General features: G+C 40.6%; 1 protein-coding gene across 2 annotated transcripts in view; it reads left to right on the top strand.

The window, feature by feature from the left end:
* The window catches only part of MTHFD1L (methylenetetrahydrofolate dehydrogenase (NADP+ dependent) 1 like), a 166,616-nt gene that overhangs the window by 65,185 nt on the left and 73,521 nt on the right, over window positions 1–27,910 (top strand). For both annotated transcript variants that reach the window (XM_068151920.1, XM_068151930.1), the window contains exons 19-20: window positions 136–204; window positions 6,410–6,521. In XM_068151920.1, coding sequence (XP_068008021.1) covers window positions 136–204; window positions 6,410–6,521 — 181 coding nt within the window. The remainder of the gene's footprint in view (window positions 1–135; window positions 205–6,409; window positions 6,522–27,910) is intronic.

Genomic DNA, 27,910 nt, shown 5'->3' with positions numbered 1-27,910 from the left:
TATCCTTTATGGTTTATGAGGAAACTGTCTTTTTTGTCTTTGAAGCATAAGATTTTGTAACCTGTTTTAAGTGTAAGTGCAACCCAGAAGTGTTACACCTTAGAATGGACTAATGTGGACCCTTTTGTTTTTTAGGGAGTAACAGGGGCTCTGGCAGTTTTGATGAAAGATGCAATTAAGCCCACACTAATGCAGACTTTAGAGGTGAGTATGGCTTATCATGCCTACCCTTCTCCAGCTTTCATACAACACATGGAGCTTGTTTTGTGACTTTCCAATGACCATGCTTAACTTTAAAGGTTCAAGACAGGGTCAAATTCCTAAAGGCACATTAGCTAATGTTCATTTGATTATGTTAACCCAACTCTATCTGCACTTATACCTTTTTGGTGTTGGGGAGGGGTGTTGGGGTTGTTTGGGGTTTTGGTTTAGTTTTTGTTGGTTTTGTTTGGGGTTTGTTTGGGTGGGGTTGTGTTGATCTTTTTTTTTCCTCTGAGACTCTAGCTTTAGTCATTATTTTGCCTTCTGTTGAAAACAAGCTGCTTCTGAGCACATTGGAAGGCAAGTTTGGCTTCTGAAGAATAGATTTCCTTCTGTTTCCCATCTTATTCTTCTAAGGATGTTTCCTATCTATGCTTTTCCTTTATGTGTATGTGTCTGTGATGATTCTCACAACATAATGTTTTGAATGACTTCACTGAAGCCATTCTATATTATTGTTTGTGCCTTCAGGAACACAGGGGAGTCCTTTTGCCTGTTTACTCTTGTTCAGAAAAAGACTCCCAGGTACCCTATCTTGCCATAGTGCCATCAGGGACTACACAAAGCTTTGCTGGCCTCTAAGAGGAATGTTTTATACTTACCATAGTAAGATTTCTTCCAACAGCAACAATTAGATTTGCACCAGCTTTATATGGGCACCTATGTACACTGAAAAAGACATCTAGGTTCTGAAATGACCAATGCCAGTCCAGGATGGAACTGAACTGGCAACATGTGTCAGCACTTTTTGCACATGTAAACTGAGTGTGTTTTTTAATTTGCTGGGTTTTAAAGAGAATTCTTGGTGGGCTAACTTGAAATGATGCCTCCAGGTGTTAATCATTGACCATGTTTTGTATGCAGGATTGACAGTAAAATCTCAAAATGAGAAATGTGGGCCACTCCACCTACAATAAATGTAGGCTTCAGAACTGATATCAAATGCTTCAGAATTGAGATCACTTTGTTAGAAATGTACATAATGATTTCACAGTGTTTATCCATGTTTATTTATATCATATGTGACAGAGCAGCTGCTCTATGGGACAACTCTTTGTAGTTGCAGGCTGGCTTCTCTGCAATAGCCTGCTTGTGTTGCTTTAAAGTAAAGACGAGGAGAGTATGATAGTAAGTATTATAAATATCCTTCTAGCAGCCAGATAACTTCAGATAGTTATTGACATTCAGGGTTTATATTCTTCTGCTAAAATTTGGGGACCAGATGGGATCCATCCTAGGGTGCTGGGAGAGCTGGCAGATGAGCTCTCCAAGCTGCTCTCCATCATTTGCCACCAGTCCTGGCTCACCGGAGAGGTCCCAGATGACTGGAAGCTGGCCAACGTGGTCCCCATCCACAAGAAGGGCTAGATAGAGGAACCTGCAAACTCCAGGCCTGTCAGCCTGACCTCAATGCCAGGAAAGATGATGGAGCAGTTCATTTTGGGGGCAATCACAGCACACCTGCAGGATGGCCAAGGGCTCAGGCCCAGCCAGCATGGATTTAGAAAGGGCAGGTCCTGCCTGACCAGCCTGATCTCCTTCTATGATCAGGTGACCGCCTGGTGGATGTGGGGAGGGCTGTGGATATAGTCTACCTGGACTTCAGCAAGGCCTTTGACACTATCCCCCACAGCAAACTCCTGGCCAAGCTGTCAGCCCAAGGCTTGGACAGCAGCACTCTGCACTGGGTTAGGAACTGTCTGGAGGGCCAAGCCCAGAGAGTGGTGGTGAATGGTGCCACATCCAGCTGGCAGCCAGTCACCAGTGGCGTCCCCCAGGGATCAGTGCTGGGCCGAATCCTATTCAGTATCTTTATTGATGATCTAGATGAGGGGATTGAGTCCACCATTAGTAAGTTTGCAGATGACACCAAGCTGGGGCAGGAGTTGATCTGTTAGAGAGTAGAAGGCCTCTCCAGAGGGACATTGACAGACTGGACAGATGGGCAGAGTCCAACATGATGGCATTTAATACGTCCAAGTGCCAGGTGCTACACTTTGGTCACAGCAACCCCATGCAGTGCTACAGGCTAGAGTCAGAGTGGCTGGAGAGCGGCCAGGCAGAAAGGGACCTGGGGGTACTGGTTGATTGACTGCCATCTGAACATGAGCCTGCAGTGTGCCCAGGCAGCCAGGAGGGCCAATGGCATCCTGGCCTGTATCAGGAAAAGTGTGGCCAGCAGGAGCAGGGAGGTCATTGTGCCCCTGTACTCAGCACTGGGTAGGCCACACCTTGAGTACTGTGTCCAGTTCTGGGCCCCTCAATTTAAGAAGGACATTGAGACACTTGAATGTGTCCAGAGAAGGGCAACAACATCTGGTGAGAGGCCTTGAGCACAAGCCCTGTGAGGAGAGTCTGAGGGAGCTGGGATTGTTTAGCTTGGAGAAGAGGAGGCTCAGAGGGGACCTTATTGCTGTCTACAACTCCCTGAAGGGAGGTTGTAGCCAGGTGGGGGTTGGTCTCTTCTCCCAGGCAACCAGCAACAGAACAAGGGGACACAGTCTCAAGCTGCACCAGGGGAATTTTAGGCTTGAGGTGAGGAGAAAGTTCTTCACAGAGAGTGATTGGCCATTGGAATGTGCTGTCCAGGGAGGTGGAGTCACCATCCCTGGAGGTGTTCAAAAAAGGATTGGATGTGGCACTTGAAGCGATGGTTTAGTTAGTCATGAGGTGTTGGGTGATAGGTTGGACTTGATGATCTCTGAGGTCTTTTCCAACCTTATTGATTCTATGAAAATTTCCTGGACTGAAAACAGTCAACAGAATGCATGCCTGTGCCAGTGTTTGTTTCTCCATGTAGTTTATTAAAAGTGGAAGTAAAATAAATGACACTTAGATCCAAGGGATGGATAGGCTGATATGGAGCTACTGAAGCTGGCCTGACAAGATGTTATTGTCCCTGTTCCAGATTGTACCTGAGGCTCCCAAGATTCTGCTGGAGTTAGGTCCCTTCAGTACCTAAACTGTATTTTTCTTCCAGGATTTCCCTCATAAAAAGACCAATTAACTCCTCCTTTTCATCTAGTGGATTTCAGAGTTCCAGGGGAGCATCTGTCCATGTCGGTGGTTTAGTAGCACATTTGGATTTCAGATTAGTGGCAGAGGACCTGTCAGCTACTGATATTCTGGGTGTTGGACTCCACAATCCAAATTTCAGTCCTATCTGTATTGTGCAGATGAATTCTTGGAATCACAGTTGCACAGGGAATGTTGTAGGAGACCCTTCTCTGTATAGCTGCCTCTGTGTGGGCTGGGCCGCCCTTATCTGTGTTTGTGCTTCCACACAACACATCTGCCCAGGTGTGTGCTGGGCTGTAATGATAGCAACCCTGTACTTGCTTGACACAAGAAGTTGAGGGTTTGTAAGACTAGAATTAAATTTAGTCAGTAATAAAGAACAAATCAGAACTCAGCTCTGGTGAGGCCACAGCTCATGTATTGTGTCCAGTCTTGGGCAACTCAATACAAGAGAGATGTGGAGGTGCTGGAGTGAATGCAGGGGAGGGCAAGGAAGATGGTGAAGGGCCTGGAGAATAAATCTTATGAGGAGCAACTGAAGGAGCTGGGGCTGTTTAGTTTGGAAAAGAGGAGGCTGAGGGGAGACCTCATCATCCATTCTACATCTACCTGAAAGGACACTGTGGAGACGCTGGTGCTGGTCTTTTCTCACAGGTAATTAGTGATAGAACAAGAGGGAATGGCCTCAAGCTGCAACTGGGCAGGTTTAGACTGGACATTAGGAAAAAAATTTGACAGAAAGAGTGGTCAGGCATTGGAATGTGCTGCCCAGGGAGGTGGTTGGGTCACCAACCCTGGATGTGTTTAAAGGTCACTTGAATGTGGTGCTTGGGGATATGGTTTAGGGGTGAACCACGCAGAGTAGGGTTATCAGTTGGACTTGATGATCCTGAGGGTATTTTCCAATCTGAATGTTTTTGTAATTATGTGAAATGCCATGAATTTAAATCTGGTAGCTGAAAACTGCACTTAATTTGTTTGTATGAGGGTAAATACTGTGTTAAAGTCTTAAGGAAGTAAAGCTTAAGTTGGTGGAAGTAGCTTCCATTTTATTTCATGTAAATTATAGGCTCTTTGAGATAGGTTTTTGATGCCTAAATCCTATAAGAAGCTTTGAAGACATACATAGCTCAAGTTAAAATTTGGGCAAAAATATGCAAAACTCCAATTGGTATTGCAGTTTGTGGTTAATAGCAGGTAGAAAACAAAAAAAATTGTAAGTAAATACTACAAAGTCAATGTGTTACTGTGGTTAATAATATGCATAATTTCTTCTGTTAGAGGGCATGATTGCTGTTTTATTTACTTTTTCTTCTCCCATTCTGTTTCTTCTTTAATATGTATGAGGCATTTTTCTTTGAATTGAAGCTTTATTGTCTTTTTTTTTTTGAGAAGATTCCCTGCCCATATGTGTGCATATTGATGTGTGCATATTGTCCTTTTCCCATTCTTGATTAAATTATTAAATTGATAAAATTAAAAATTAAATCCCCTGTTTTCTTAGAACAAACCTGAAGTTAGATATGTTAATGGGTACAAATTACTTATCTATGCTCTGAACAAAACAACTGATTATACATTACTTCTTCTAGAGGAAGCAATAAGAACAGATGCTTGTTGTTGATATATCTTGTGTGATTTGCATTCCGTTACTGAAACACAAAAATCTGTTTTCTATGATAACAAGTATTTCTGTGCCTGTAATCTAATTGTTCTGGTGGTTTATGAAAAACACAAACATTTTTGTCTGTGTATATTGTTTTCTTAAGATACTGGTGGTGGGAGGGGAACAACCAGTTTTTATTGTATGGTTAACAGTTTCCAAGTTGTGGTTCATGTGACTGTTGGGTGTGGCCTGCAGCTGTTCCCTGTAACACCGTCCTCCTAAACTGGTATTTCTGGTCAAAATTTGAGGAAGATTGCCCACTAGCTGGCCTGAAATTTTGAGGGTTGACAGTAGCTCCTACATAATGTATGAGCAGCGTTGATGGAACAGGCTGTCCAGAGAAGTTGCCGAGGCTCCTTCTCTCGACCCATTCAAAACCCGTCTGGATCCATTCCTGTGCAGACTACCCTATGTGATCCTGCCTTGGCAGGGGTGTTGGACTTGATGATCTCTGGAGGTCCCTTCCAACCTCTGATGTGCTGTGATGCTGTGATAATCTGAAGTAATCTGCTTTCCTTTTCTTTAATCACTGAAGAATTTTCAAAAGGATTAACACAAGAATGACAATTTGTTTGCTTAAATATTTTATAGTAAGACAGCTGAAGTGACATCCTTCCCTCTGATTTCATGTTCCAACGTGCAGAAAAGATAGTAATTAATACATCTCACCTAACCCACAGCCCTTTCTATAGATACTAATTTTCTAATTTCTCCTTTCCTTGTCATGCCTGCCAAAAAAAAGTAACAGGGAAGCTGCTTGCTTCTGACAAATTTCGCTATGCCATTACTTTTACTCCTTCCCTATTCTTTAGCTGGTTTAGATTGCTCCCTGCTACAGAGTCTACTTTTCTTGCATATTTATGCAGTGTCTAGTGTAGAGGAATTTGGCTCTGCACCCAGGGTTCACAGGCAGTCAGCCAGAAGCAGTGAATGTTTTTTCCATTGTGTATCAGCATCCCTACTGCACCTCAGCCATGTCCCCTTTCTTCTCCCTGTCCAGCTCCCTAACTGTTCACTCTAAACCCTCATTGCTTCCACCAGCTATTTTGCCTGCACAAGAATGGCAGTTACAGTAAATGAGGAAAATGGGAGCGGTACAAGATAGAGCAGGGTAGAAGCTGAGCCTTGTTTGTATACTCCCTGCAGCAATGTGCTTGGTGTTGATTGTAGTACATGTGCCAGAATAGCATGGCACAGCATTAGGGCAGTGGAAATATGAAACAGCACAAGATTAGACAAGTGGAAGTTATTTACCTTTCTATGAATGAAGCAGGTACTGACATCTGTCAGTAAATGGGGTCTCAAGCACCTGAGATATGCCTAACCCCCCTGAATTATCTTAACAGTACTTACTCACTCTGTGTGCTTCTAATTTATAGATAATCTTGATTAGTCTGTGAGAGTACAAAGCTTGTGTTCTTACCTATCCATTAAATTAGTTATACCTCCTTTTTTATCATTCAGGGGACACCAGTATTTGTTCACGCCGGACCTTTTGCTAACATCGCACATGGGAATTCTTCTGTTTTGGCTGATAAAATTGCCCTTAAGTTAGTTGGAGAGAAAGGATTTGTAGGTAAGTAATTATTTTGTTTATTGTATTACAGCATGTTAAGTTGGCAAACAGCAGTGTAAGTGATGTGATAAAATAGCAATGAAAAGTAAGAGTTCTACTTCATTTTGTGCTAATATTAATAACAATCTTAAAGTGAGCATTAAAAAAAAAGCCCCAAAGCATTTCTTCTCTCACTCTGCTCCTTCTCTCAAGTGTTCATGTCACCATGTTGAGACTGCACCAGATGGCTCAACCAGCTAAATGACTGGATTGCACTGAAAGAAGTATCCTTTAATTCATTGCATTAGTATCCATCTGACCTCTCTTGATAAACAGAAACCATTCTCTTTTCCTGCTGAATTATTTCTCTGCCAATTCAGCAAACTCAGCTTAACTAGAGGTCAGGTATCCCTGAGCCAGTGTGGAGGAACAACAGAAGAGAGGTGGTAGAAAAAGGAGTAAGACTGCCTTATTTTGGCGGCAATGAGTCATTGGGTTGCTCCAGCTACATTGTAAAACCTCATCCTGAGGCTCTCATGTTCCCATGAAGGCATGCAGGTAGGGAGACTGTTCTTACATTAGGAATTCAGCCTATACAAGCAATAATGCACCTGTAGAATTTGTATGGTTGCAGGCACAATGAAATTGTGACTGAACAGTGAACTAGTTTTATAAAAAATTGTTAGGTGTATTTAGAATTAATAAAAGGAAAGGAACATTGCTGCTTTGTGATAGTAATGCCTTTGCACTGCTGCAGCCATTCTCTTCTATATCCTGAATACCCAGGTTGGTTTACATTAATCCTAAAGTTAAACTTTGAGCACCTGTGGAACAATGCTCATGAAATGATCCAGTTATATGAAACATGAAGTTTTGTATGCTAGCACCCTTAAGCTAGCACAGAAACATGTATAAATATGCTTCTGTCATACCTATATTTTACTCCAAGTTACATAAAAAGAAGAAAATCACTTGTAAGTATTGTTTTTTTTTTAAATACATTGGTAATCATAGAAAGAATGAGGGAGTTGTTTACATTGTTTGTGGTGGTGAGAGAAAGTTCAGTTCTCCCACACACACACAAAGAAACCACGGCTAGCTCAGTCGGAGAAGTGAAAATGGATAAGAGCTATATTTACAAGCAGGATGAAATGCAGTGAATATATATACAATATACAATATTTACAATATGTACAGAAATATACCGCAAAGAATGTAATTCAGAACAAAACTCCCGCCTCCAGCCAGGAGGGTCCCCCCCGTACCCCCTCTTCTCCCCCTACCTCCCTGTTTTTTCAAAAAGTGTTAGAGAGAGAAAGGCAATTATTAAGGAGGAAATTCTGTTAGCTCAAAGCGTATGCAAGAATTTGTTTCTTATCTGTTAGTTCAAGGTTAACTCTGTCCCGCACAGCTGTTGCTCGGAGAGAGACTGAAACAGACAGGCTGAAAAGGACAGACAGACTAAGACTGAGACTCAAACTGAACTAAAACTTAAAGTTGCATTCTACCTATCTACCAATGAAATTCATTTAGAATATCTTGTTTTCAAAACATTCAGCCAGAGTGTTCCAGCAACTGTCCCTTTCTTAAAGGCACGGCCTAAAACGGTCACAATTGTTACAGAACATATGCTTTTTATTATGATACAGCTCGACCTATGTATTTACTGCTAGACAACAGAAAGGTTTCTTATACAAATTTCTTGACTAATGAACAAGAAGGTACAGGGAAGTCTCACAGAAATCTTTACAAGTAGCCAAAAAAGTAAGTTTAAAAAAAACAACATTGAGACCTGTTGTAGATCATATGGACTTTGGGAAAAAAACTCTTAAGGCACGTGTCATTTTGGTGGTCTCTGAATATCAACAAGAAGTTGAACAGGTAGAAATTCTATTTATGTTTATTCCATTGTCTTGAGGACTTTCTTCTTCTTTTTTTTTAAGTAAGATTTAGTGATTTGTGTTTTCTCATTCTTCCTTTTTCATTTATAGATGTAAGTTTCTGGCCTGCCTAGGTATGCGTTCTGGTTTTAAGCTGGTTGACAGAGTCAGTTTTGCCAACCTCTGCCCTTCTGAACCAATACAGTTTGCGAAGATTGTTGGACATTTGCATATAAAATTTTGTTAGAGCATTCTTGGGAAAACTTTGATTCAATATTCTGGTCTCACTTGTTACACTGAATACTGAATATTTAAGTAGGAGTAGCTAGGGAAATGCTTACCTGTGTAAGGAAATGAAGTATTGCAGCTAAGGTGGTGAAACATGAGGTTTTCAGGGTAGTCTGGGCACATGTTCTGTTTGTTTCCTTTTTAAAATGCACAATCATGTCAAGGAAAACAGTTGTTTCTTCCAGTGTTACTATTGTACAGCTGAAGGGTCTGTTCATTTCCCTCTGATCAAACATCCGTTCAAAGTAACAACACTTTACAAACTGAATACATCCAATGATAAGAGAATTGATATTTCATTAAGCCATGTTTGTAGTTGCATGGCTTTGTGAAATGAAGAGCAAAAGCATTTGGAATAGGTAGCATTTTTCATAGGCTTTCATACTTTGTTTCTGCAGTTAGCAATCTTTTCAAGTGGGCGGTCTGTTTTGTGTCATCTGAATGAATGTATGTTGGCAGCAGTATGAAGTCTTGGTCCAAGTTTTAGAGCCCAAAAAGTGTTGTCTTGGATTTGGATTCCCCTGCCTTCACTGCTTCCCTGAGGCACTGAGAGCATATCTTTTTAATTTTATGCCTTTTTTTGTTTTGTCTTATCCACCTGTTGGTCTTTAAGACTCTTTTTTTTGCTTTCTTCATCTTTGGCCCCAGTTTCTCTGCTGGGAGACAAAAAAGTGTGTTTGTGTTGCCAGCTAAAAGCTTTAGTTCATATTTTACACTACAGAACACAAATCTCTGTGAAACTGAGATCAAAGTGACACTGCCTTTGCTCCACTGAGCAAAGAATTTCAGCATGTCTTTTAGATTCTTGTTAGATTATTAAAAGCAATAGTTCCAAGAGTAGCCTACTTAGATAAACTTGGCAGATAGTCACAAGTGTAAATGGTTGTTCTAATGGTTAAAATTACCACAAGTTTTATGGTTTTAAAAAATGCATTATTTCTAGTCAGAACACAGGGGCAGAAACTAGATGTGGCTCTTGCTAATTTATTAAATACTGTCTTATCCTACTCTACATAACTGAAGTCTAAAATGACAACTATGAAGCGTGCAGTAGTTCACATTGGGGTTGTGTCCATGCAGGGAGAAAGCCCATTGCCCTGCAAAGATGCAAAGCAAAGCAGGTTGTAGGAAGCTTCATTTCATTCTGCTCAGTGCACCTGAACCCCATAGAGATGTTGAAACCTGGCTGGGGAAAGCTCATCCTGCAGTTAATTCAGACAGTAAGAGTGCAGGGCAGCTATGCTGCAGTTCTGTAACTACCCAAACAAGCCTAAATTACTCTCCTGCTAAAATTTTCACTGCTCTGTGTTTCTCTTTTGCCACATTGTTTCCTCTCATTGAATCTGGCACTCATTAGGTTCTTGTATGAGCATTGGGATTCATGTTCTGCCATGTAGGTTAGTTACATAAATCCATGAAAGAGTCCAAGAGGTGCTGAAAATGCTGTAAGTGGCACAACTACATGGCTGGAAGACGCATTTTAGGGACTGTGAGCTATGAGATTTGCTCTCAGCCTTATGCAACTTTATCCAAAGCAGGAACATAAGAAATCTCTAACTGGATCTGCAATTAATTTCCTGTATGGTAGAATACATACCTTGATGTTTGTATGCTGGCTCACTCAATATGAGATGGGATAATGATATTTTTAAACAGTTATGTATTTATTTTATATATTGCATGTATCTGTTATTTATTATTTTGATTTGTACTTCAGCCATAGTTATTTTAGAGCAGAACCTCCTGCTTGAATGTGTAGCCAATGCTAAGGAGAATAGCATGGCCTGATCTTGCACTAGTTTCACAAATGCAGGTATTTTTTATTTTCTGCCCTGGCTTAAGCAGCCTCTGTTCTCCAGCTGCTTGTTTCTCATCCTGTGCAACCCCTCACTTGCCAGCACACCTGTTTATAGAGCCATACGGTAAACTAAGTTGGTGAGTTGGTCTGTCTTGAAAACAAGTACAACAAAAAAATTCTCTTCCTTCCCCTCAGACAGTGAGTGGCTGGATAAACATTTATATGTGTGACAGGGGAAAGATGAGATAATGCTGCATAAGATGGTGTTTTGCTGAAATGAGTAGTTATAATATGGCCTCATTTGGACCCTTAAAAGTTCCAGTGAAGCAACTGTGGATGCACTGGCGAATCAAACTGAGCCTGCATTGCCAGAGCAGCTGAGCTTGTCTCCTTCTGAAGCCCATGCTCAACTATTTTTGCATGACATCCTGGCAGAAACCTATTGCACTTTTGTTTTGGCTTAGTTTTCTGCTGACTTAACACAGAAGTAGTTCAGCCCAGAGTCACAAAAACACTGGAGCTGGTGCAGGGAAGGTGAGTTGGGACAGTCAACAGCAAAAAACCAATCTGTTGTGTAAATCCCACTGTTCATGTGACTGTGTGCCATGGCCAAGGCAAAAAAAAGAAAATCCTCAAAATTTTCTTTTGAGTTATTTTTAAACTTTGCTTTCTCTCTTTAGCCTACATTTCTTATTTTTCTGCTAGTCCTGCAGCTGGAATTGCAACGTGCTGTGCCTTTTTAGTAGTGTCAGCCTGGTTTAAAAAGAAATCTAAACAAAGTTTAACATTGAATCCTGCTGTGAACTCTCACTAATTGAAGGCATTCCCTGCTTCAGTTTCAGGGCATCCAAGTGAATTACAGGCCTTCATTAAGTTCAGGAAAGTCTAAGCCTTTCAGCTCAGTTTGGCCATTCCCTTTTCCCCTGAACCTTCCTTTCTACTAAGTTCTGACAACTCATTCTTTTTGCTCTAATTTCAAGTTGCCTTAGTATAAGAGTTTTGCCACTGAACTTCTAGCTGTATGCTTCAGCTCCACTGGACAGCTTGCATTTGTTTGTCTTCTCAGGCTTTTACTGGTTTGGGCCAGTTTCTCTGCAAATTCCCCCACCCTTGCTATGAGCAAGCATGGTCTTTTGAGGATGGCTGGGCACTGCAGGCAGCACCTGCACCATTGAGCAGCTCATGTGCTGCATTGAGCAGCTGTGCTGATGGCCTGCAAAGCAATGTGCTGGGGCACAGTGACTGTGCCCATCTTTACAATGCCTTCTGGGAGCTTTGTGGTCCCTCATGTACCTCTTCAGCCCTCTGGCAGCAGCCTGAAGTCTGTTTCTGACATTTCATTTTCCTTTTGTCAGAAAGGTTGCCTAAACAGGCCTGTTTAACCTATTTTTCATCACTTGCATTTCATTCAACTTAATTGTTAGACAGCGGGGAAAGCTGACAACTCAGCAGTGGCAAGGAAAGGAGCTTGGGGTGTAGGCTGAGTCCTGTGCTGTGACCAAGTGGGGAATGTATCTTTATCTGTATTTAGGCAATTACTTCTTTTGGGTTGTTTTGATTTGTGATTGTAGCCTCTTTAATTCCCCTTTTGTTCTTCAATGATGTCCTCTGATGCAGGAGCACCAAACTCCTAACTGATCCAAAAAGCTGGTTAGTACTGAAGGCTACACCTGGTGTAAACCACAAATGAAATTTTTACTGGCAGCCCTGAGTATAAATTTGCCATTTCTTTAAAGCCTTAATTTTGTTCAAATTTCTTTATGTGCATGTGTTTATTTCATTGTTCAAGGGAATGTATTTTGATTTGCTGCAAATCCTTTTCTGAAATTATCTCTGTGCTTCATCTTTCTTTTCTTCTTAGCTTCCCACCATTCCTTTGAGGAAGATTTTAATTGTTTCATAAGTGACATGGCAGTTTTTGTGAACAAGAAAACTAACCAAGTTTCTGGATATGTAAATTAAAGGAATTGCCTTAATTATCATAGTATCATAATATCATAGTATCATTCAGGGTTGGAAGGGACCACAAGCATCATCTAGTTCCAACACCCCTGCCCTGGGCAGGGACACCCCACACTAGATCAGGCTGGCCAGAGCCTCGTCCAGCCTGGTCTTAAACACCCCCAGGGACGGGGCCTCGACCACCTCCCTGGACAACCCATTCCAGGGCTTCACCACTCTCATGGTGAAGAACCTCCTCCTCACATCTAGCCTGAATCTCCCCACCTCCAGCTTCATTCCATTCCCCCTAGTCCTGTCACTACCTGAGATCCTGAGAAGTCCTTCCCCAGCCTTCCTGTAGGCCCCCTTCAGATACTGGAAGGCCACAATTAGGTCACCTGGGAGCCTTCTCTTCTGCAGACTGAACAGCCCCAACTTCTTCAGTCTGTCCTCATAGGAGAGGTGCTCCAGCCCTCTGATCATCCTTGTGGCCCTTCTCTGGACATGTTCCAGTACCTCCACATCCCTCTTGTAATAGGGGCTCCAGAACTAGACACAGTACTCCAGGTGGGGTCTCACCAGGGCCAAGTAGAGGGGGAGGATCACCTCCCTCGACCTGCTGGCCACACTTCTCCTGATGCAGCCCAGGATCTGATTGGCTTTGCGGGCTGCAAGTGCACACTGAGAGCTCATGTTGAGCTTTTTGTCCACCAGCACCCCCAAGTCTCTCTCCTCAGGACTGCTTTCCAGCCAGTCACTGCCCAGCCTGGATTTGTGCCTGGGATTGCCTCAACCCAGATGCGGGACCCTGCACTTGCTCATATTGAACTTCATGAGGTTGGCTTGTGCCCACCTCTCCAGCCTGTCAAGGTCCCTCTGGATGGCCTCCCTTCCCTCCAGTGTGTCTGCTGCACCACACAGCTTGGTGTCATCAGCAAACTTGAACAAATAATTGTAGTATTTTTTTCCTTCAACAGCAGAAGTCTCATGTCTGGACTAATATAATGTATGATGTATATGTAAAATGCCTGATTTTTAACTCCAAAGACTGAACTATTTAAGTAGGCACGTGTTCTTGGTAAAATTTTGCTGCATAAGATTCTTCATTATAGGAAAGAAAGATTTCCCCAAATAGGTGTAGGTGTTCATAAATACACACACAGTTCTAAAGTATTTGGGAAATAGTGTAGGAGATCAACCACACTGTAACTGCTGCCAGTTAGAAGTCCCAGTCAAAGGCACAAAAACATCACACTGAATGAAAAAATAAAGTCCTTGTCCTAGAAGGACTTGCTAGTTACTCAAAGGGCAATAGGTGGCAAGTGCCTGCTGACAGGCAACATGGGAAAATGTTTCTGCATCACAGAATTGCTGGATTTTGGAGGTTTTGTGGGGGTTTTTGATAGTTTCCAAGGAGGTGGGGGATTCTTCATGTAATTTGCAAGCAGACAAACTTTGAGAGGCTTTGCAGTTTTCAGGATCCACATGACATGTCAGGGAGAGCAGAGGGAGGAATGAAAGAAATATTGATGAGGTAGAATTTATTCTCTCTTATTTGCTCACTTTTTGGCTTTTGCTAGAGGCAAAGATTTATTTAGAAAGAAATGCCTTGAATTGCACCCAAAAAGGGGGGGGGACTGGACTGCAGAATTAGTATTAACTTGTCACTCTTAAGGCATGCCAGGAGTGCAGAGTGTTTTGCAATCCTTGTTTACTCCCATGGGCATGTATGCAAGCAGCCTTGTTAAGAAGGGAAAGTGGAGACACGGAGACACCAATACACCAAAAACCAGGGGAATTTTGGTAACTTTATCAACACAGAATGCAGCTAGTTGCTTCTTGTCATGAGTCTGGTGATTGACTCAGAGATCATTTCTGGTGCTTAATACACTTAAAATTATAAAGGGCTACTTTCATCATATCTCTCTGCCACTTATACTTCTTGTGTTGGCTTAAAGCAACAAATTTTCTGCATCAGTCATATTGTTTTCTTGATACCCTGTTGAGGATGAACAATTAGGTTTTTGTAGTCAGCAAATGGAAGATGCCCAAGAGGGGTTCTGAAGGGTTAAAGGATGAAAAAGGAAAAAGAATTAGCTTTCCCTTAGTCATACTTGCCAGTGTGTCAAATTATTGCAATAAGCAGTTCAGCAGATTAGCCCATTCATCTCTTTAAGACCCTGAAGGTGTTTCATCTGAGGAAGGGACTTGTTGCAGATCAAAAGAAAAGTGAAGCAGGAATATGATTTTGCAATTCTTAACCAAAGTCCTTCTGAGGTTTGTTTTTCAGGCTTGAACTGTATGTTTGGAGGTTGCTTTCTTTCCTACTCCTAACAAGCACATCCTATTCAATGCTGAGATTACACTGTCCCAGACAAGGCTGAGCATGACTTTGTCATGGTCTCCTATCAAGTGAAAAACAAAAAAGGAGAGTTATTGCAAGCTGTTGGTGTCTTTCTTTAGAAAAAGATTCACTTGGTGTAATTGGAAAGACTTTGTCATACATTTTTTAATGGTAAAAAATTCAAGTAGAGGGAGTAAATTCATGGAATTGTAGAATGGTTGAACTTGGAAAGGACTTTAGGGGTCATCTACTCCAACCTCCCCACCATGGCCAGGGATACCCTTTAACTAGACTCGGTTGCTCAAGGCCTCTTGCAGCCTGGTCTTCAACACCCCCAGGGAGGAGGCATCTACAGCATCCCTGGGCAGCCTATGCCAGAGTCCCACCACCCCTGCACTGAAGAACTTCTTCATAAGATCCAGTGTGAGCCTACTCTCCCTCAGTTTAAAACCATTCTCTCTTGTCCTATCACTAGACACCCTCGTGAAAAGTCCTTCTCCAGCATTCCTGTAGGATACCTTCAAGTATTTGGAGGCAGTTATAAGTTCTCCCAGGAGTCTTCTCTTTTCTAGGCTGAACAACCCCAGCTCCCTCAGCCGATCCTCATAGGAGAAGTGTTCCAGCCTTTGCATCATCTTTGTCACCCTCCTCTGGACTGCCTCACTCTATTGTTTATACTAACAAGAGTACCAACATTAACTCTGCTTAGCTGCTCTGTTTCTTTAGTGCATACAAAGTCATATTTCAAAGGATAGTAATTTTAAATATTCTCAGAGCAGACTTGTGTAACAAGTTTATAAACCACCTTATGAAAATTGCATGTTTTACACTAGGCAAATAATCTTCAGTAGACATTGTTATTTTTTTTATGTCATAAGACACTTCACACTGTTCTTAGCCTTAGTCTTCTTTTCAAAAAAGGAAATAAAGCTCACATACTTTGGCTAAGCTTCTTTAGCACAAGTAGTACATGTGATATTTTTGCATGTTGAGTTCAAGAATTTCTTTTAAAATTGTGTTGTTGTTGTTGCTTGATACCACTAGAAAGAGGTTCCATGTGGTGACGCTCCAGAGAGCTTTAATTTGAAGATTCTGTCCAGGGTTTTGGTTTTTTTACCTTGTATTGTTTTATCTCTGACTTCTTCACTCCTTATTTTCACAGTAAACAAAATGTAATGGGATTGCATTCTGATATTTTGCTCTTTGAAGCAATGCAGGTGTTTCTTTCTTACTTTCGTTTCGTGATACAAGGTGGTTGACAGCAGTATCAGCATAAGCATTACTGGCTTACTCTGAAACATGTGAAAGGTCTGGGGAACAAATCTTATGAGAAGTGGTTGAGAGAACTGGGATTATTTAATCTGGAGAAGAGGAGGCTGAGGGGAGACTTTATTGCTCTCCACAACTGGTTGAAAGGAGATTGTAGTGAGATGAGGGTTGGTCTCTTTTCCCAAGTAACTAGTGATAGATTGAGAAGTGTTTGTCTTGGGTTTCACCAGGTGAGGTTTAGGTTGGATATGAGGAAAAATGTATTTACTTGTAGAGTGGTCAGGCACTGGAAAGGGCTACCTAGGGAGGTGGTGGTGTCACCATCCCTGGAGGTAGTCAAAAACCAGCACTTCAGGACATGGTTTAGTGGGCATGGTGGTGTAGTGGTATTGAGTTTACAATTGGACTTCATGATCTGGAACATGTCTTCCAGGCTTAATGATTCTATGATTCTATGTTTGTTACAAACTAGATAAGAAATATTCAAAACTTTATAATGTTTTCTCTGATCCCATTAGAAGTGCAGCTGCTCTAGCAGCTGTGCTTAGCACAGCTGTGGCAGTGGGGTGTTGGGGAGGAAGATGATACTGTGTTAGTATTACTGCAAGGCTTTTAAAATCATGGTGTAATAGTAGAAGGCTCTGGTACTACAGACTGCAAAAAAGGTTCACACATTACCTCTAGAAGATCTGTGAATTCTTGCTGTTCACTTGTTGAATGGTGATGCCATTCACATCCCATGTGTACTTTTTATTTCTTTCTCCAAACTTGTTGAGATAAAATTAAATTTAATTTCTTTCACCTGTTATACAGTGACAACAACAAAAAAAAAAGGAACTATTTTTCATGTCCCCTTTACTTTTAGAATCTTAGCAAATTTTCTTGCAAGTAAGCTGGAAAGCCTTCAGAGACAAGATGTCATGAAACACATTTTCCTTCACTGACAGGAAGTCAAAGTTCCTGAAAGCTGAGGTTACTTACTGCCTTGTCACAAATAATTTGCGTGTAAATCATTCATCATTTCCTTATGTACTGCTGCCACTGAAAGTCTGGCGGCAGTGATTTAAAATACTTTCTGTTGCAGAAAAGTATTAAAACAGTCTTGAAATAATTTATGAAATATTATGTCAAATTAGAGTCAAAACTTTTCATTTATCTCTGTGTCTGTATGTGTTCAGAGTTCTTGAGAAAGTTCAGAGTGACTCCACATTTTCACTGCAGGTCTCTTGAAACCTTTTCTTCTGACGCTTCTCATGTTTAAGATACATTTCAAAATAGAGCTTTTAAGAAAGAAGATTAGGCAGAAGAGAGTCCTGAATGATTTTGTGTGTTGGGAAGCCTCCAAGCTTTGACTGTTATCATACATCACTTGTATTTCAGACCTGAATTAATTTGAGAGCTTGTAATTTATTCAAAGTTAAACTTAAAACTGAAAGTTGATATTGACTGTGACCTATTTGTCCTTAAAAAGTGGTGTTTTGCTCAAAAGAAAGAGGTGATAAAGAAAAGCTGTTTTGAAGAATTGTCTTACAGAGCTTCTTCCCTATAATGAACAAAAAATTACACCTACAAAGTTCGCTTGGCATTCCCACACTACAAAGCATATTTCTAAATACTTTATTATGTTCCCAAATCTGTTGTTGGTACCCAGAATTATGAGGGCAGTTCACAGGAATACAAGAACATGGCTATAAATCATCAGTCATTTAACTGAGTTCTCTGCTTTGTCTGACAAGCATATCAGATGATCCCCCTTCACAAAACTGACTGAGTTCCTCTTTGAAACTAGCTTTGATTTTTAACTCTTGCTACTACTGCTGGTAAGCTAGCTGGGTTTCCATAGACAATCATGAACTCATTTGCTCTTATTCTGTAATACTATATTCCAGTTTAGTATTCTCTTTCTCAGGTGATAATTTTTATACTGTCTAACTAAACCAGCACTGTTTTCCTAATCTTCTTTAGTGGTAGGCTTGCTAGTCCTATAACACAGTCTATCTGTTTTTTAAGTTTCTTCATCTCTTACAGTATTCACTTTCTTCAAAACAGGTTCATGCATGGAGCGCTGCATATCTTTATCATCAGATTGGTCACCTTCTTTGTTTTTTCCTCATTTTTCCATGCATCACTCATTCTGTGATTGACTTCATACTAACTGACTCTCAGACTCTCTCGGACGTTTGCAATTATGGAGTGCATGAGATATTGTCATTAATCTCCAGCGGCAATGGCTATTTACTAACAACTTTCTGTTTCTCCTCATTTCTGCCTAGACACCACAGAAGCTTTTTGCTTGTGCTGTTGTAGTTCCTCTCCATGTTGGCAATCCTTTCAAACTTTGGCATTGCCAATAAACGTCATTAGTGTTCCTCAATCTTTCTGCTGAGATGTTTAGCAAACAGTGGACAAGAACCCTCAGGCTTGCCCTCTCTCCTGTCCTACAGTTTTTCTCTCAGTTATGTGATTGTGATTTTCTTCTCTCCTTGGTAACTCGTTTTTGTTGCTGGGAAAAGGTTTCTATCAGGCATAGCTTCCCTCTGGTGAATAGAGTTTATTTTTTACTGATCTCAAATTTTTTGAAATGTATTCTTTTCTTAGAAATTTGTTTGCAATCCATTAGGCCTGTAGCCACTCAGATTTCTCCCTGCTCCTTTTACATGACTTAAATACAGGGTTTTATACTTTTCAGGTATAAGGCACAAAGAGAGAAGCAGCTTATTTAAAATACTGATACAAGTTTTATGTTGTTCTTTTGTGTTTGTTTTTTTTATCTTCCAGGATTTTGACATTCCTGATTCACTCTTTATTGAGAGTAATGCATTCAGCTCATGTGTATTTTGGGGGGTTTGTTTGGTTTTAATTCCATTATTATTATATTATGGTGACCTCACTTCATTAGCTTCTACTTTTTAATCTGTGTGGCTTAAGACCTTTGTGATTTGTTTTAATTTCCTTTGCGGGGTCTGGCACTCATTCTCCGGTATAGCAACTCTAGCTGTCTTTTCCTTTCTTTTAGGGCTTGTGTAATTAATAGTTGCATATTTTCTGCTCCAAAAGTCCACTTTGCAGGGTAACAAAACTAGGGATTTAATTGCCTTTCCTCCTAGTGATCAGGAGTTACCCCTGTTCTCAGGCCAGTTGTCTTGTAAGAAACCAGACATTTTACTTAGTATATTTAGAAGAATTGGAATTCATGAGTGAAGTGATCTTGGTGTGAGGAAAGCAATTTAAAACTCCGGAAAGATATGATAGAAAATAATGATGGGATAGAATGGCCTTGCATGGTTTTCAGGTTTTTGCATGGTCAAAAGAATTGAACTAAGAGCTGTGAAGTGACATGTGTATCTGTTGGTTATGTGCTGAATGAAGTGTCACACTGCAGCTGAGCTGGCTGGGTCAGAAGCAAGCAGAGGACTGCACATGCATAGCTTATTTGAGAAAACCATGCTTCTCTTCATAGGAGTTTTCAGAGTAGAAATGAGAAATAGCAAGGTAGTGTTTAGGTTGGGCTTGTGTGCCTGAGGGATTTGCCAGTGAGGAGGCAGGAAGGATGGTGTGAATGCTCCTGCTGACTGGATGGCAGCTGGAGCTGGCTGGCTCCTGAGCAACTGGTGTCTTGAAGAGACCTGTCTTACCTTCACTTTCTTGCCCAGTAAAACATGAAGAGACAGAACTGGTGAGTCCACCTCTTGTCACCAGCAGCATGTGTTCTTTAACTCCTGATCTGTCTCACAGTTGAGGCACTGTAGTGCGTGTCAGGAGATATGCAGCTTGTTACCACCTCTATCCTTGACTAGCTTCATGGCCTAAGCAAGTAATTTCAGCCTCTGTGCCTGCATATGTAATCCCATTCTTCTTGATCTGTTTATTCCGTTCATAAACTTTCTTGGAGGCAAGAACTGTCTCATCATAGCAAATGGTGAGATGCCAAACACTGCAGTAACAGGAACTTTGAGATAACAGGGCTTTTGTGGAGTCATGGCAGCTGCCGGTACTTAAACGTGTCAGGAATTCACTGACAAGCTGACATGGTATTTTAATGCCCTGTATGCTGACCTCTTCCACAACATGCTAGAGCTTAACAGAACTCTGTCCTCTGTCAATGACATACATAAATTAAGAGTATGGAGTGTACAACTGTTAAGGGCTATCCATTATTCTCAGTCTCGGGACAATTATCCAAAGGTAAAAATAGATGGGAAGGCTCTGTCATTCATTCAGAATATAAAGGCACTGCCCGGTTTCTGATAAATAAAATACTGTTCTACTGAGTAGAAACTGATGACATTGTAACTTCTGTCCTATTTATTTTCTCTTCCACACAAGATAGCAATCTTACCTAGTTTTAAAACTCCCAACTCATAAGAAGCAAACAAACAGTTCCTTTTGTTCTTTTGTTACCTACTGGTTGTATTTAAAAGGAAACAAAAAAGAGGTTAAAAAAATGCAAGCAGTAAGACATCATACGTGCCAGGAAGTTCTCTTAATTCATCATCTGGCAAAGGAAATAAAAGCAGGCTCCCTCACTAACAGTGTTACTTTTGCTTAGGGTTATTTGGCAGAAAATCCATCATTCTCTCTTTATTTGTGAGTATTTCATATTGACTTAGACTCTTCAGCAAGGGTCAGCAGGGCAGAGTATGCATGTAGAATTCAAGTCCTATTTCAAAGGCTGAATTTTAATTGTAGTGGATGGTTTATTTTATTGAATATGAAAGCTCTTTATTAGATTTCTTTGTTGGTTGGTTTTACTGGCTTTTTTGATAACTGAAATCTAATGTTCTTTTTATAGACTACTTGCATAAGAATTAGCTTTGTTCAGACATTTCCATCATGTTGGGAAAACCATTTTTTGCTGTTTATTTTCTGAGTCATTGTTCTGAATGTGCAGGCTGAAATGCTTTGTTTTCTGAAAGCTTTTAAAATGAAAGTATTGAATAATGTACAAATATGAAAGGAACAATGCCTGTTTATATGTGCATTTACTTTGTGAACTGTTGACTTAAATCTTCAAGGCTCCAGAGAAGTCAATGCAAATGTGAAAATGTGGTAAGGAGATACATATATGTGCTTCCATTGTTTTATTATGTTTAATTATATTTGGCAGAGTTTTAATACAATCTAGTACAAGTTTATATTTAGCAGCATTTTCTGTTTCCACTGGTACTCCATAAACATGTGCACACTTACAGCTCAGTTAACAGGCATTTGGGGAAGAATTGTTCAAAGCTAGGGCGTTTTCTTTACCATCAAATCTCAAAAACATTTTCTTATCCTGTGCTATCCTCTTTGCCAGCCCAACTGCAGGAATGTCATGGTGCAGATGTCAAAAATGCACATGTAGAGGGTACTGAAGATCTTTATTTTCAGGTGTTCTTTTCTTGCTCATAAATTTTATGAAGTACTCTACAATAAGACAATATAAAAGTACTGTGATTTCTCCAAAAGTATGCTGACTTAAGAGGGGATTAGACGTGGCACTTGGTGCCATGGTTGTCATGAGGCCTGCGGTGACAGGTTGGATTTGATGATCCTTGAGGTTTCTTCCAACCTTGGTGATTCTGTGACTTCAGTTTGTTGGCATTTTCAAATTGTCAAACAACAAACCATATGTGTTACTGTATACTGGGAGTTCCTAAATGATTTTAACTGGAAATAGTTCTTTTTCTTTGAAAACAGAAATTAAGTTTCTTTACATACCTGATTTTATGACGTAGTTGGATTGGCTTGAAAGAAAGGTATCAGAATACACAATGACTAGGCCTATAAATTTGTTTCTAGACATGTTAATTAAATTTCAATTGCTAGGATATATATGGCCGGTATGATTTGCTAATGGGAAGAGTGTTGCTTTGGCAAATAGCCCAAGTGCTTTTGAAGGTCAGATGATGCCAATATTTGAAAGTGTTCAGAGACTGTTCTCTGATTCTATAAAATAATACATTAACAGAAAAGATTGATTATCCTAAATGGTGTTATCAGGGTGAGCTTGCCGCTGTGACCTTGTGATTTTATTTTTACAGTTTTCTATAGCTGCTGTGTAATTGATTTGAGAAAACAGATCAGATTCAGATACAGTAAAAAAGTGAATTGCAACAATTTTTAAATTTTGAGTGGGTCTTTTTGTTGCTTCCTCTGTCCTTGATTTACTATGCTGACAGCTTTATTGAAGATTACAATCTCAGACTCCTCATCTTTGTGTCATGCAGCAATAAGGCATGTGCTTGTAAGGTATTTTCAGCTTTAACCCCAATTGCAGGCTGAGTAGGAGTGAAGCTTCAGGGGCGGAGCAGGTTCTTTACATGCACAAGGATTCTGCATCTGTCTGCTGCCTCCATCTATTGCATCTCAAACAGAGCTCCCAAGAGGCTGAGTAATAGCTTCATAAATCGGAAGTTGCAAGTTCAGCTTTTCCTGCAGCCAATTAGAAAGCCAGTCTATGGTTCAGAGTCTTCTCTGCATGAGGAGTGAGAACGCACAAAAATGTGGAGAAGGGCCAAGGACAACAGAGTAGCTAAGACAAGATGGTGGACAATTATGAAGAGAAACTGAAAATAAAAATGAGTGATTTTTAATCTGTAGTAAAGGAGGAGCCAGTAATAATCTACCAATATTTCAGAAATGGTAATGGTTACTTTGCAGTGGCTATTATGCTGCCCTGATTATATTAAACGTGGTTAAGTGGAGAATTTCACAATAGGAATTAAAGAATTGGCTTAGACATGGATTGTGAACTAGCAGAATTATGGCTTGGCTTCGTTTTGGGTTTGGTTGTGTTATTAATTGGGAAATCCACATAGGAAAACCCTTCTCCATGTGGGATTTGTTGGTGTATGACCTTAGTACATTCACTCTCCTCAGTTTGTAATTATTTCTGTAAGATAGATTGCGCATATGCACACACATATGGTTCAACAGACACAGCTACTTTCCGCAGCAATTTTAACCAGCTGAGTCCTTTTTCCTCATCCAAAAATTACAGGGAAAACAGTAAATACATATTAATAAGTTAGACAGAAGCCATCAATCTTACACTCTGAGTGGAGGTTCAAATACTGGGTTTGTACAGCTCGTTTTAAATATACCAGTGATTACAACCAAGCTAATGCCTACCTGCCAAAGGCATTAGAGGGCTTATGTGTCTGAAAAGCTTCCATGATTGCCAAAATTGCTCCTGATGCATTTCTCCGTGCGTGTGGCTATTTCACAAAATTTGTGCAGCACAGTGAGCTTTATATTTCTGCTTCTTTCACCCTTGTCTGCTTTTCTTTATATTTCTGCTTCTTTCACCCTTGTCTGCTTTTCTTTATATTTCTGCTTCTTTCACCCTTGTCTGCTTTTCTGTGGCATATGCTGCATGTTCTCATTGGTAGGCATTTTTTCCCCATCTCCTAAAATGCTGTTACCAGTATCTGTCACTTTCTCTAGGAAAGTCTTTGTACTGATGTCTTAAGTTCTGTATGTGCTACATGTATTACACTCTTTGTAGAATTTCCATGAGCACCAAGCTCTCACTCTCAGGTCTTGTACAGAAGTCTAAAGATTTTGTACCAAATGTTTCACTGCGTGATTTTTTTCATCAAGACAAGCTACTAGTGCAGTGTAATACTCTTCTTCTTGAGGATACAGGACAGAAGATCCCCTTTCCCATGACTTTCCAGAACATGGTTCAGTAGTTTTGTCAAGAATAGCATTGAAGAATAGCATTGGTGTCTCCTCCCAGGCCAATCACAAAGGGAAGGCATTCTTTCTCCAAGCAAAGACTATGTGGAATAAAATAAAACCAGAACTGGTTCTTCCTCCAAGGAGGAGGATTCATTAATGTGTACATTGAAAAGACAGTGACTAAGTCATGGGCAGAATCATTACAATAAGCAAGCACTCCCCAAGATTTTAGAAGGGCAGGGTTGGGAGTGCTTCTCAAAATGTGTGCCTTGGTTAAAGACTCTGGGGGAGTTTTAACAAGGCAGCAGCCCAAGGCAAATAGTTGCAGGCATTATGGGCTAGGCTTATGCTGCAGTGATTGATGACTCTGTGCCTGGCCTGCCTCGGGTGATTGCACCAAGTGACAGGAGCATTGATCATTTTGATTCAGTGGTGGCTCTTTGTCGTGTGGCAGCCACCACAACCTCAGCTGATACCACACTCTAGCCATTGTTGGCTTGTAATGAGAACAAGGAGGAGCATGTGGCTAGCAAGGTGATTTCCTGGCCTTGCCACCTCTCGTAGCTGTGCCACCTGAAGGCTTGTGGGATTGTATGAACAGCTACAGCCTAGCTCTGGTTAAATTGATTTTGTCACTGAGTCGTGATAGGCTTTTAGAGTAAACATGTATGGCTGCAAAAAAATTACATATTTGTCATTCACTAGCTGTGTTGTCATTCATTGCCTGATGGCATTTCTGCTGCTCTTTAGAAAGTATATAATCTTCTAGGATGTATGCTGAGGTGGTGTCCTGTGTCATGTATAAGATTCTTTGCATCTCTTTTTTCTTTTTTTCTTTTTTAATATATATGAACAAGCACAATATTTTTGCTAAGGCAGATATTACTTCATGGCCATTTGATAAAATGGGAAGAGAATTCCCTGCCTGCCTCTTTGAGTACTTTCCAGATGCTTAAATATGACTTCTCAAAACATGTTCAAAGTCCATTTTCCATAGCTGCTAAGGGGAGGAGGAGAACTCAACAGAGAGCAGCTTCAAATACACCTTTGACAGAAGATCTATTTGATACAGTTCGATAAAGCTCCTGCTACTTTGAAAAGTGGAAGTAAATGAAGGTGTGGTAGTGAGATATGCAGAGAGAAACACAGTTTAGATATGATGAGATTTATTTTAAGCAGCTAGGGCAATGCTGTGGGTACCCTAAGTTAATATGCTCTTTGCAGTCAGGGAAATATAAAGTGGCCTTAAATGAAGATCAATCAGTGCTGCTGTTAATTATTTATTTCAAAGAAAGTGGTGAGGTTTTAATTTTGTAATTACCATAAGGCTAATAATTCTTTGCTAAAGGCCATGATGATCTCTTAAGTATGAGATAATGTAATTGCCTTATTCCTGTGCCATTAATTGTGCACCATTTAAAAAATTTGGTCATCTGTCTTATGAGCAAATGATACTCTGTTACCTCAAAGGAAACGTGCTGTGAATGGTGAAAGGATACAGCCTAAAATTCGCTTCTTTTGTTTGGATTTTTCTAGTTAATACTGCAACAGAAAAAGGTTACAAAAAGGGGACAACTGTGTGTATTTGGTTAGTGTACTCAGGTATGCATTACAATTCATGTCAGGGGCCAACACAGCCATGAGTTATGGGTCTTTACAAGAGTACAGGACACAAGAGTTAAGTGGCTGTGAAACCCAGCAGGCTTAGCAGAGGGATTCAGAGAAACATGTAGCCTATGAAGCCACATACAGCTCACTGTTTTTATTATAACGAGTCGTTTGTGATTTGCAAGACATCTTCAGGTATTTAATCTCTAGTAATAAATCTAAATAATGAGCTTATTACTAGTGAGCTCTGAGATGTCAAATTTTATACTTGAAATATAAGAGTAGGGTTTGACCAGGTGGCTAGGGACAAATTCACAATTTGCCCCTGTTAAAATGCATCTGCCTTTCTTTGCTTTGGCTTCTCTGCTTTTGCTGCTTATTTTAACAGGTTCAGACACCTGTCCAGTCTCATGTCATCTGACTCAAATCTAACCCTGGGAGGGGGGCAGGAAAGAACCCATACATTTTTGTTATTGTTGCTCTGTGTTTTTCTGTTTGTTTTCTGGTTAGCAAATTCCAGTAGTTTACCTTCCAATTAGATGAGTGATGAAAACTACTGGAAGTCCGGGAAGCAGATAGGAAGGGAGGAAAGGGGAATGATAGAAGACTTAAGAGGAAACAGGAACTGCTGTTTCAGCAAGGCAGGGTGCTCATTTGATTCATCCACAGCATAAAACTGTGCCCTAAATTGGTGCTTTGTTAGGCAGGAATCACTACAGTAACACTTCTGTGTATTTTCAAGGGGGGAGTCAAGCAGAGCTGTAAAGATGGGCAGAGCATGCTTTCTGTCACACAGTGCTACTTTTGTCAGCTCCTGGAGTTTTTGGTTTGATTCTCTCTCTTGAATTTCAAATCCAACATGTGCACCGTACATATATAAGCAGTCTTGTAAAACCCTCAGAGAGGAATTTAGTTTTTAATTGTGAGAAAACTGAGATTTAAGAGTTATCTTCAGCTGTCTGGGTTCTAGTAAATAAAGTATAATTCCTGCTACATTTTTGTCTACAGTCTGGGAATAATCTGCATGAATCATTGTGCCTATTCATCTGTTTTATGTATGAGATGATCTTGGAAAGTTAACAGCAAGTTGAAGTGTGTAACAATAAGAGGTTATGCTATAAACTTTAGTTTCTCATTTAAAACTGCTCTGTGTTTCCATGGTAAAGTTCATCTCTTATGGAAAAAGAAATGTTTCTGAGAAAAAGTTTGAAATAGCTTGTTATGGGATCCCAAGGCAATCAGCACTGAAATGGAAGTGTGTTCCTGAGGGCTGAGCTCCCTGTGCCAGCCCTTGCTGCCAGGAGGCTGTGACAGTCAGCTGAGGCCCAAGACTTCTGGCCACTGAAGACAGTACTTCTTTGGAGGAAAGCAGCATTAACTGAACTGCTGCTGTCATGGCACGTGATGGCAGGGTCCTTGAATATAAATCTTTGTTTTCAGTTGACATATTTTGTTTGTGTGGAGAAGCTGAAATTTTTCAGGAGGTGTTTTTCCTCCAAATAAATTTGTTATCTCTTTGGGCACGCTCTTGCGAGTAGCTGCTGTCTGTCTGTGTTTAGAGAGGCTTCCACACAGAGTCTCAAATGAATAGTAATCTTCTATTAAACATAACCTCATGTAGTCTGTTTTCTGGGCTTTTTGCAAAAGAAAACTTAATACCTGTTTAAAGTGTGAACGTTTTGGCTTAAGAAGCCAGGACTGTAGTCAAAGTGGCAGATTGGTGGCCGACTGTCAGAACCTCCAGTGCCTGTACCTCTGCAGAGCACATACTGCCCTGGCACCGTTCTGAAGCAAAGGATAAAAATTGCCTATTATTTCCAATAAGCTTATGTTCTGCTGAAATAGGGAGCAAATCTTTTTCCTATAACTTTTTCTCCTACATCTCAGAACAACAACATAAAGCTTTGGTAGCTGATACAAACTGCTTTCTTCATGACATCAGAAGTGTTCAGCCTATGTATATGCATGTGTACCTTTCTGCTGCACTTTGTGTCCAGCTGTGGCAGCAGCAAGAGCCTGTGTTGCATGCCATCTGAGAATGTGTCAGAAGAAAGATGAACAGGAAAACTCCCTCTGTTGGGGAAGGGGGGGCCAAGAGATTAAAAAGTAAAAACTAGTTGTTACCTTCCAAAATGAGTCATAATAATGAAAGTTCACATCAGATAGATTGCCAGAGTCAGAATGCACAAACATCTGTTTTATTCATCCCTAGCAATACTAACAAAAATGCGATATCCTGTTAGAGAAATCACTGGCCGTCCTAGTTTATCTTGGCAGTTGTGCACCTTGGTATTTTTCACTTAAACAAGAATGTATCAGTACTTTACAGCTAGCATGCCTCCAGCTCCAGGTTCACAGTTCATGCGCTTCTGTGACTTTGAACTCTTCTTTTCCTGAGTTTACCAGCAGACAGCTGCACCAGAACAGATATGTTTACATGGAGGGAGTAAGTGGCAGCTTGCAGCTCAGAGTTTCCATTTCCTTTTACATTGTTCAGGAATCTAGGCTCAAAATTCTGTGTCCTAAAGCCTCGTGTGCATCTGACCTGGTCCTTTGTAGTACAAATGCTTTATTTTGACATTGATTTGTTGACAGAAAGGGCTGACTAGGGAGAAGC

Source organism: Melanerpes formicivorus, unplaced genomic scaffold (assembly GCF_026170545.1).
Source record: "Melanerpes formicivorus ecotype bairdi unplaced genomic scaffold, bMelFor1.0.p_v2 SCAF_2, whole genome shotgun sequence".
NCBI classification, from domain to species: domain Eukaryota; kingdom Metazoa; phylum Chordata; class Aves; order Piciformes; family Picidae; genus Melanerpes; species Melanerpes formicivorus.
Note: the sequence above shows the minus strand (reverse complement) of the source record. Positions and strands in the feature narration are given on the sequence as shown.